This window comes from Ostrea edulis, chromosome 4 (assembly GCF_947568905.1).
Source record: "Ostrea edulis chromosome 4, xbOstEdul1.1, whole genome shotgun sequence".
NCBI classification, from domain to species: Eukaryota; Metazoa; Mollusca; class Bivalvia; order Ostreida; family Ostreidae; genus Ostrea; species Ostrea edulis.
In genome coordinates, this window is record NC_079167.1 from 30,240,070 (window position 1) to 30,251,519 (window position 11,450).

General features: G+C 34.6%; 1 protein-coding gene across 1 annotated transcript; it reads right to left on the minus strand.

Moving 5' to 3' along the window:
* Positions 1-341: 341 nt before the first annotated feature.
* LOC125670643 (pre-mRNA-splicing factor RBM22-like) lies at positions 342-11,436 on the minus strand. The gene is made up of 9 exons (XM_048905938.2): positions 11,163-11,436; positions 8,902-8,955; positions 6,605-6,767; positions 5,920-6,020; positions 5,259-5,431; positions 3,157-3,357; positions 2,608-2,855; positions 1,713-1,871; positions 342-726 (listed from the first exon to the last, which is right to left on the minus strand). The coding sequence occupies exons 1-9, from the start codon at positions 11,214-11,216 to the stop codon at positions 575-577; spliced, it is 1,305 nt and encodes a 434-aa protein (XP_048761895.1). The 5' UTR covers positions 11,217-11,436; the 3' UTR covers positions 342-574.
* Between the last annotated feature and the right edge of the window lie 14 nt (positions 11,437-11,450).

Here is an 11,450-nt window from a genome sequence, read left to right on the forward strand (position 1 = left end):
TTCGTTGCAACTCGGCTAAATATAGGAGACAATATATTACTATGTCCAGTTAAACCCTTGACCTTTGACCATGTGACTTCAAAATCAATAGGGGTCATCTTCTCCTTAAGATGTACCAGTGTACCAAGTTTGATGTCCGTCAAGCAAAGGGTTCTCGAGATATTGAGTGGACAATATATTACTACGCCCAATTTGACCCTTGGTTCTCAACAAATTGAGCGGACATGTGGTCTACAGACGGAAGGTGCAAAGAAATATGCCCCTCTTCATATACAATATCTTATCTCTTGAAAATTTAAATTAATCTCCCCTATGGCAGCCAGTAAAGTAACACAAATAAATAGAAGACTGTCATGATTTATTGATATAAATCTTGTTCACATTCTGGTCACCTATGAAATAACAGGAAACAATATTGACGATGTTCACCAGTGTGAGGCTATTGCCAGTCTTTGCTGAAGGTCATGTTTAGATTTCACACAAAACACGGGTCTTTTATCATGATCACAACAATAAGCCTCATCTCTACAAGTTAAAAATTCTTTGTCCCTCAAAACAGTTTTGAGAGCTTTCCTCACGTCTTTCCTGCTGAGGGTATGGCTCCCATCCTTGTTGGATCCTGTGAGGGATAGTGAACGGCTATGGAGGTTACAGGGGTCATTCTGGGAGGCCCAGGAGGGGGTCTGAGGGGCATCATTCCTGGAGGTGGTGGAGGAAGTCTTACACCTGAAAATGAGGAATGTTCAAACTGTAAATACATATTTCAGATATTTCTTTTTCATTAATTTGAACATGTGATCGGATTTAAAACAAAATACCTACAATCAAATTATTGTTCAACTCAAGTACAGTAAAACACGGTTATGAGAAACCTCCAAGGCCAGCAAAAAACATTCATTATAATCAACTTTTCATTATATCTAATGAAATTTTTATCATTCTTCTTCATAGGATAACCACTTTGCAGTAAGCATGAATCCATTATAACATGAATTCATTATAAGCATGAATCCATTATAAGCATGAATTCATTATAAGCATGTTCAATATAAGTGTGTTTTGCTATTTATTATATAGCTAATAAAGAGTCTACTATAAAGTCTGCGTAAAATCTAGAGAATGTTAGCGTTCAATATCCTGAGAATTTATTGAACGCTAACTTTGCATTGTGTAAATTGTATGTGCCGAAAACATTCCGAGTATGAGCGTTCAATATTGACGTTACCGTAACGACATAAACAAGCCAAAATGGCAGACGACGGTCCTCCGAATCTGACAGAGCTGGTATTTGATATTTACTTAAACAAAATGTTTTACTGTACATAAATTATGATGTCCCCACTCACAAAATCAGTGTGCTTCATGTATTAATGACGGGTTAAATATTGAACAGTTAAGAAATGCATGCTGATATTGCACACCTTCACCTTAGATGCCAATATTGATGAATTCTTGTCTATTTTGGAGTATTTTAAGTGAAAAGGGATATAATTTAACAACTAAATACTTTAGCTATTTAATAAAAGGGTTATTGAACTTATATAGGTGAATATTGGCACTCGTTGGCTGTCAAAATGCACTCGCAAGCTCGTGCATTTTAACAGCCAATATTCACCAATATAAGTTCAATAACCCTATGATATTGTTGTGCATCTTTTCTATGTTTCCCATATAAATCAAACATTGTGTGGTTACATGATCAATATTTTTACCTGGTGGTGGCGGTCCCCTAATCATTCCATAGGGCATCATCGGATGTCCCCTGGGTGGTAGACCAAGGGGTGGTGGCCTAAGAGGCATGCCCATTGGTGGAGGTGGGTTACTAAGATTGAAGAAATTATTGGCAATCTCTTCAGGAGGTGCTGGCAATGCTACAATATAAATGAACATAATATGAGATTATCTACCACATAGTGGTAAAAAATTATTCAGATTTAACACTCAAACATATACTCGTATAATGCACACATTTTTATCAAATATAGCTTGGAAGCTTTAAACAAATTTTACTCGAAGAAAATAAAACATTGAGTTCGAGGTCAATCCCTTGAAGTGTATCCTGTTATTTTGTAATTTGTCTGAGCTCGTGGTCAATCCCCCATGGCATATCCTGTTATGGACACCCAGACAAGAATCACCAAGCAGGAAATTTTAGGAGTTTAGGGCAATCAAATAATTCATAGTCACCATGTTTAGGCTTCACATTCTACTGGCTTCCCTTTAACAACTTTGTTAATTAGGTTGGTAAATTATGGAATTTTGAGTCTCAAAATAAAACAAAGATAAGACCTTACATTTCAAAGGGAAAATGCTGCTGCCAGCTTTAAAACATTCCATTAATATAAATTCTAGTGGCTTTCTCGCTCTTTCTCTCTCATTCAATTATTTCTCTCTCATTCACTTAATTTTGACAAGGAAAAGAATTAGTCAAACAATATGTAGGCAACACCCTTTTAGCCTATAATGGATATCACAAATACTTTGGAGATTCTGTTTCTTGGTGTACAATTTATACATAAATGTGTGGGTTTTTGTCCCTAAACGATTATTATCATTTCATAAACAATTCCTACATGCATCTTGAATGATACTTGATCGGAGTCTTACCTCCCGGGAGACCAGGTACAGGTTCTAAATCCTTTTCATCCTCCTCCCCATCTTTCTTTAATGCCATCTGTTGTCCCTGGGACCTGCCCCACTTGATAGTCAGACGACGCCCACCAACTATTAATTTATTGAATGACTTTTCTGCTGCTGCCTCTGCTGCAGATCGTGTTGTGAACTGGACAAACGCACATTGCTGCTTTGCCACAACATTGATCATACGAATCTCTCCAAACTGGTAAAAGTGATCCCTACATAACGAATTTTAAATTAAAACAATCTACTTACGAACCACTTTGAATTTTTTATATTTATGTACACAAATGTTAAACGTTTATGTACACAAATGTAAAATAAGATTAATAATTTTCTTAACGTCGTTTTAAAAGAATCATACTTTACACAGTCAAATACTTTCTCATTTTTCACGTCGAAACAACAATCTAACCACATATGCCATGTTCAAAAAATTTCTTAAGAAGTTTGATGTCCAATTACACGTTGAAATCTCAACTGCAAAAATATTGTCTATACAATGCACAAAACGCTAACCGAAGTTCCTTTTCCCCGATTTTCTCCCCCAGGTTTCCAATGTACAGAGTAGTGATCGTTTTATCCTCTGGTAAAGTCAGTTTAGGCATGTCCGTGTATCTCTGCAGCAGCTTGTCCGCCACTGGATCGTTACTGCCGTAGAATCGATCCTTGATGTTCTGATCCGCCAAAGGATCATCTGGATCTGTGGGCTTTTCATGTCTGTGAAAAATTCCCAAAATCAACATAATCATACTCAACATCTTCCCTGACAAGTCTTCTCTGAGTTTATCAACAAGTTCAATCATAGACAAAAATTTAGGTCTTGTTGGACGATATACTGGGATCTAGCCAAAATTTATTCTAGTTCCCAACAAAACAAATTTTATCCTTTTAATATTTCTTGATTTCCAGACATCGAGGATAGGCAAGACATCGCTCATGTGACTGGAATATTCTGTCTGAGACTCCCCGTCATAATAGTGGCTGTCTTTGCTTTACTAGCTATGCCATCATTATTCACAGCCTACTCAAGTACATTGCATGTTGTAGTAAGTTGTGACATACATTATGATGTCAAAATGAAAAGGCTTTTAAATCTTGATTTTCTTGTTGGTTTTTTGTTTTGTTTTTTTGTTTAGAATTTTTGAATATTCATAAGGATTGAAGGTACCATTCAAGTATATATATAATGATAAGACAATGTCTAGTAGTGACAGAGCACAAACTTCAATTGTCACCCTAGTTCAACATTGAGGTCGATTTGAATACTTTATATTCCAACAATGTTTTAAATACATAAAAATATTTTGTGATCTGAAGAAAAAAAATCAGAAATATTTTTTCATCACAATAAGTAAATGTGTCAAAAACAAGAATGAAAACAGGGTTTTCATGCAGTCAGTTAAAAATGGGATTTTATGCAGTCAGTTAAAAACAGGATTTTATGCAATAAGTTTTCATGTATCATAGTACAGAAAGGTAATTGAAAGGGCATCCATTTCCTACAGCCTATGTGAATTTCAAACTGATATTTACGGAAAGTTTAATGCCCCATTTATCAGTTTTCAGGGGAGGTAATTCTTACAAGCCCACAAGAAGAACCCCCACATGATTAAGACATATTTGTACTGAAGGACCCCTATACTAAGATTTCACCAAGTATGAGGAAAATTCATTTACAAATCAATTTTGTATGCCACTGCCCTGCCTTTCCTTAACCTGGGACCTATTGTTTCTCTACTATTGATATAGGGGTCCTGCCTTTCCCTAAACTGGGACCTATTGTTTCTCTATTGATATAGGAGTCCTGCCTTTCCCTAACCTGGGACCTTTTTATGCCCCCGAGATCAAAGATCGGGGGCATATTGTTTTTGTCCTGTCTGTCATTCTGTCTGAAACATTAACCTTGCTAATAACTTTTGAACAGTAAGTGATAGAGCTTTGATATTTCACATGAGTATTCTTTGTGACAAGACCTCTCCGTGGGTAACAACAACTTTGACCCTGTGACCTTGACCTTGGAGTTTGACTTACTTTTCAGAACTTTAACCTTGCTAATAACTTTTGAACAGTAAGTGATAGAGCTTTGATATTTCACATGAGTATTCCTTATGACAAGACCTTTCCGTGGGTACCAACGTTTTTGACCCTGTGACCTTGGAGTTTGATCTACTTTTTGAAAATTTTAACCTTTCTTATAACTTTTGAACTGTAAGTGGTGGAGCTTTGATATTTTAGACCTTGACATTTGATCTACTTTTAATTTTTTTTTTTACATTGGTCATAACTTCTAAATGGTAAATATTAGAGCTTTCAAATTGTACATGAGCATTTCTTGTGACAAGATCTTTCTACTGATACCAAGATATTTGTCCTTGTGACCTTGGCCATCGTCGGAATTGGCCATTATCGGGGGCATTTGTGTTTCACAAACACATCTTGTTTTCTTTTGATATAGGGGTCCTGCCTTTCCCTAACCTGGGACCTATTTTCATTCTTTTGATATAGGGGTCCTGCCTTTCCCTAACCTGGGACCTATATTCATTCTTTTGATATAGGAGTTCCGCCTTTCCCTAACCTGGGACCTATTTTTTTCTCTCTTTTGATATATGGGTCCTTACCTGTACGGACACTCCTCCCCTCTTTTACATTCTCCCTTGACCCAGAAGGAACAGATATGGGGACGGTTCCTTTTATAGTAGGGTGTGGTTCTGGCTAACTTGAGTAACATGTCACTAGGAGCCATGGCCTTCCCTAGAGCCCCGCCTGGCGCGGTTCCATCATTGTTTGCAATCTACAGGGATATACACAGGTACACTCATTTTGTCAATTTCACCTACAATACGTAATCTTTATTTCCTGACATCAGTATATATTCACATTCACTAGTTGTTTTTTCTGTAATAGATCTTTGTTGTTTCAATATATTTTTATTTCTCAATAAATTCACTGACCTTTTAAACAGGATATACAAAACATAAATGTACATAATACAAAACATAAATGTACATGATACAAAATGTATGAAATGAGTGTCTCAGTACTTTGTATTATAGGAAAATAAAAACGATGGAAGTGTGCATAATCAGCTTTGTTGATAATACAAATTACCCATTATTTCCATACCCCTGTAATACAAACCACCTAGATATTCCTTCCTTTAATAATCACAATGATAGTTATTTTGTCCTCTGTATAAAATTTATACACAAGTTGATAACACAGTTTAATACATGTTTATGAAGCTCTATTAAATTATATAAGATAGTAGACTTTGAGTACCTCTCTCTCCATGTTTTGAGTATAATATTCTTTGTTGACATCAGACTTTGGCATACTATCTTGGACCTTCAATGCAGCATCTCGCACCTGAACCGGTAATCCTAGATGTGGCAAATTACAATCAGAGATACACAAAATTTAATTAGATTGCATGTAGTTAGTATTTTACACATACAATGGTGCTTTACACAAACTAATCCAAAGTACTGCATCCATTTTTTCTGTAATATCGTCATTTGAAATTTTTTAATCAGATCAACATACAAAATATTCTAGAACAATTCTACTGATATGGGAAGAGTAATTCTAAACTTAATGTGTTTTTTTTAATTAAGAAACAGCATCCTAAATGTCTGAGACAGATAAGGAAGTATAATACATTTAGCGGTTTCTTCAATGTCTGAGACAGATAAGGAAGTATAATACATTTAGCAGTTTCTTCAATGTCTGAGACAGATAAGGAAGTATAATACATTTAGCGGTTTCTTCAATGTCTGAGACAGATAAGGAAGTATAATACATTTAGCGGCTTCTTCAATGTCTGAGACAGATAAGGAAGTATAATACATTTAGCGGTTTCTTCAATGTCTGAGACAGATAAGGAAGTATAATATATTTAGCGGTTTCTTCAATGTCTGAGACAGATAAGGAAGTATAATACATTTAGCGGTTTCTTTACACTCACCGTATTCCAGATCTAACAAACACGTCTGACAAACATTCTTTAGTTTGGAGCACGTTTGACACACCTCTGTCTTTTTGAATCTCATGCGTGCTCCGGGGCACCATCTAAACACAGTGAAGGGGCGGGCACATATCTTGCATTCTTTTCCATATTTCTCTTTCATCTGTAAACATAGTCATTGATAAACTAATACTAAAGAGACAACACTGTTTACCCCCTCCAAGGTCTTAAAATTTGCTCAAAACATTTCTAAGTTACATTTGCATGTATTTACTGCATAATCATTAAGGGGTGAGACAATACTCTTTCTCGTTGATCCGATATGTATCATGATACTTGACACATGATACAATACATATCGCGATACTTTGCATATCAATAAAATCCAGAAAAAAGGGATTTCAAATTCATTCAGTTCAAAAAAAAAAAAAAATATCACTCGGTTCAGCTAGTTACTTGATTAGAATAAAATAAATATCACAATGCTCCAAAAACTTCACAAATTCGATGTTTCTTACACCGTTTTCCCTTTCATAAATTGGCATGCCCAACCTCTCCAATACCCCTGACTTGCTTCCAGTCAGTTTTGTTAATGTTATGTAGTCCACCATGTTTTTTTTTGTGTTTTCATTTTCTGCTAGGCAGACTAAAAATACCTGACTTGTGCAGGGCTTGAAAAAATTGATGGCCTGATGGTCCGGGGCCAGTAAATTATGGATTTGGGCTAATAATTTGTAAAGAACATGTGCCCTTGTAGCAAGTTAATTTTAATAATTATCAAAATTTCTCAACGATCGGGCTGGTAAAAATTAGATGTGTATGAGTCCAGGTTTTTATTGCATGTTAATTCATGTTTTGTTAAGTTGTACTATGAAGTAACACAAGATAAATTCACAAATGTTTCTAAGAACGAATTATCTTAAGCAGAGTATACAATCAGCAATCCTCAGACGATTCCTCTACACTTCACACAAAGGTACAAGTCACAGGAGGAGTTCCGAGTTAGTATATCTAAGAACATGCATTTTCAGCTGCGAGTGCCTCGGAATGAGCTGTCTACTTTTGTGGTGCTTTCATAATTTGATGACATTACACTTTCTCAAGTGACAAGAAAGGTAAAGATGACACCGACTACTTTTGAAGTTTCTAAGTGAAAAATATTCATAAGAATAGTAAGATTAAGATTTTTTTAAACCCGCTGTTGATATTAGTTTGAATAAACAAGATACTAGGCCTAATCATGGAAATTGGGCCAGTCGTTTTCATTTCCACTGGTCCGACAGACAGTAAAAGTTTTCAATTGACCAGTAAAAATATAACTTCATAGCCCAAGTGTCCAGCGAATAAAGATAATTATTTCTAGCTCTGCTTGTGACATTCGAATATTTTTTGAAACCGCTATGATGTCATTAAATAGACATGTGTATCGATCCGTATATCGCCAAGATGAGTATCACGATGCATCGTGCACCGATGGATCGTCCCACCTCTAATAATCAATACGATCAATATCCCATTTTGTATCATTTAACATGAATCAATGTCACCAATATTGTATTATTGGAATACACATCAATATGACCCTCATCTCTACGATGGTTAATAGTCACTTGGAGATTTATGGAGATGATATCATGGTGAAACAACTTTAATGATACATAAATGTAACTATCCTTGTAGAATGCGTAAAAGCTTAATTTCATCTGACACCTGATCATATGATCTCAAAGAATTTCAATAAAGCATACATGTTCCTATAATCTTAATTCTTTACATTATATGTGATCACTGTAATTTTGCGTAAAGTCTGACAAATCATTTCCGATTTTTAACAATATAAAATTTTGTATCTCTGCACATCTATTTCTAGACCACTAAATAAAGTATATTACTAGCAGTTCTTGTGAAATTAAAAGAAAATTAAATTACACCAAGAATTAGTCTATCACTTTAAACATTTCAATTAAGCACATGTGTAGACCTACATGTATATGACATTTATTTAAAAAGCTGAACTGGTAGGTTTAAAAGTGGAAAGTTGAAGACCATTTTGTGTTTGAAATTGCACTCTTAAGAGAGAACTGTTGACCATTTTGTGTTTGAAATTGCACTCTTAAGAGAGAACTGTCGACAATTTTGTGTTTAATATTGCACTCTATTAAAGAGAGAACTGTTGACTGCACTCTTAGAGAGAATTGAAGGTCATTCTATACCTGATATTACACTGAGCTCTGATTACCTAACTGCAGCACCATCTGAAATCATATCATCAAAGATCGTAGTTCACTCATACTCACCATTCTAATGTAAGGATTGTCTCCAAGGCATGTTTGACATAAAATTGGGAATTCCTAAAATAAAATGTGTTAATTTATAAATCTACATAAAGAAAACAAAATTCAAGTTTGATACAATGTATGTAGGGAAAAAATTTGATAAACGTAAAGAATATATTTTAGAATATTTTGTTGCAATCAATTGTTGAAACCTCTCTGAATTTGCTATTTCTATCACATAAATATTACACCAAGACTACTATGAATACTCAAGAGACTATTAAATTCTTTACATTTCCCATGTTGTCAACAAATTTCCTATGAGTTATGTTTCCTTAAACAGCTGTACAAATGTGCAACAATATTTTGACGCCCTCCTCAATTCGGGTCCGATTTTACCATTAAATTTACCGGAACAAACCTATTCTACGGCACAGCTAAGTTCAGAAATGATTTTCCGTCTCATCCATCGCTTCAGAAGTCTAAACTCCCTTGCAACAATCCAACAACGAATATACTTTAACGATATTTTGAACATTCCCACAAATGCCTCAATAGATTGTTCTATCATTAAAGTGATAATATCCTACCGCAGCTACGGACTCAGATTGCAATATAGCAAAATAAAAATTGCACTCAGTACATGTTTCAGTAAAATTATGTCACATTTCATTAATATTCAAGCAAGAAGGTTACCTTCACAACTGACTCGCCTTTAAATCCATTTTAATTTGAGTAGAAGAAAGAGAACTAAAACCTACGAGTTTGAATTTCACTATGTACAGCTTCCATTTTACCGGAACTTGTCGTTGAGTAAGCGAACAGTTCCCAAATATGGAGATATGACCTTTTATGGAATATGTTACTACTATGATCTTTACTACACCATTATTTTACAGGAAAATTAACTTATAGTTTCAAATAAAAGCTGTAAATTAAGAAATATAAGAGGAGTAAACATTGCAGCAACAAATTAAATTCATTTGAAGGTTTAATATTTTTCTTTTGATAAAAATTGCTTTTATTGGGCCTGAATGAAGGAAATACAATGTAAATCAGATGAATGCACTGAAAAACACATATCTTTCCCTCTGTAGAGATTATATATGCCTGTTTGTCTTTCATTTCTACAAGGTAATTCTGTATTCACTGCACATCATACTCTTTTAGTCTTCAAGCTCTTTGCAAAAGGTATGTTTCAGTTTCACTGTTTTCAATATATGGTAGCGGGCAGTACTTCATTGAACATTCATTTTCAAAAACAGCAGTGTGTTCTGATGACAGTTTCTGGTAAAATGGCAGTCAATTTGAATCCAGAAACGTGACATTTCAAAGTGTTCAGTTTAAAACATTATTATACATCTTTTTACAGTGTTAAGGACTTACGGATTATCAATGAGGTTAGTTGTATGGAATTCTAGCTTGAAATTTACATGTTTATTCTTTGGTGATTTTAAAATCATTTTGGAGCGATTGTGTAATTTTCTGCTACGGGTATATGGGAGACATTCTAACTGTGGAAAGGGTATGTTCCAAGACAGTTCGATTATTCTAACTACGGCCTGAACACCATGCCGTGACAGAATTCTGAAGCGATGGATGAGAAGGAAAATCATTTATGAGCTTAACCGTGTCAGAGAATAGGTTTGTTACGGCGAGTTTAATCAAATTGGACACAAATTGAAAAGTCATTGCACACCTGGTGTATTTATCCATTGAAAGTTTTTTGTCTTTTTTTTTGATTTATTACATCTATTTATTGGTTAAAACTAAGATTGTCAGTGTGCCTAAATCCAGTAAAGTCTGGATTACCAAGTAATCTCAATGAGAATCATTCAATATGGCTGATATTTTGACTGCCAATTATATCGGCATACATATTGGTCTAAATATCATCATGATCATAGCCAAGCGGCTTGAAGCCAAATCTTGCTGAAATTAGACTACATGTACTACAATGCATTTTTAACATCATGATTATGAATTACTGTTAGAAATAACAAATTTGAAAGAATGCGACTGATTGAAATAAAAGTAATTTCTCAAAAAAAGTTATTCATATCATTTCCCGTTTTCTTATTTTAAATTTAAAAAGATCCGACGCGACATCACCACCGCGTCCATGTGAAATCATTTTAGAAATGTATGGGCCCGCAAGCTCACAATTTGAATTTTAACACTTAAAATAATTACTTTGACTAAACAATTAGGATAGAAATATATGTTGAGGTCTAATAAGGCATAGTTCAACATCTGTTACAAAAAATAAATGAGAATCTTACCGCATCTTCCCAATTTTGTCGATTGTACGTATTCGCACCCTTCGACGTCGCCATTTTTATTCATTGGAGAGAACATTTATTAGAAACGAAGGAAATTAATTTCCTTTATTTAGACTGAATCCAACCCTATTTCATGTAATTATTTAAATATATTACATTTTTGTGAAATAATCTATCAGTTGATCAAAAGCTATCCCATACGTTATGAAGTTATTAAATTTCGTTTTGGCGAGTTGTTTTGCAGATCGTGATGCAAATTTAAAATCACCCAAGCGTTTGAAGAAGAGG

Bases quoted from the DNA above. Each gene is read 5' to 3' on its own strand.
- LOC125670643 (XM_048905938.2), bottom strand. From the start codon at position 11,216: ATGGCGACGTCGAAGGGTGCGAATACGTACAATCGACAAAATTGGGAA. The intron at 6,021-6,604 runs GTGAGTGTAAAG...TGCCACATCTAG, and splicing joins TTTGTTAGATCTGGAATACG to GATTACCGGTTCAGGTGCGA. The intron at 3,358-5,258 runs GTAAGGACCCAT...AATTTTTCACAG, and splicing joins GGGGAGGAGTGTCCGTACAG to ACATGAAAAGCCCACAGATC.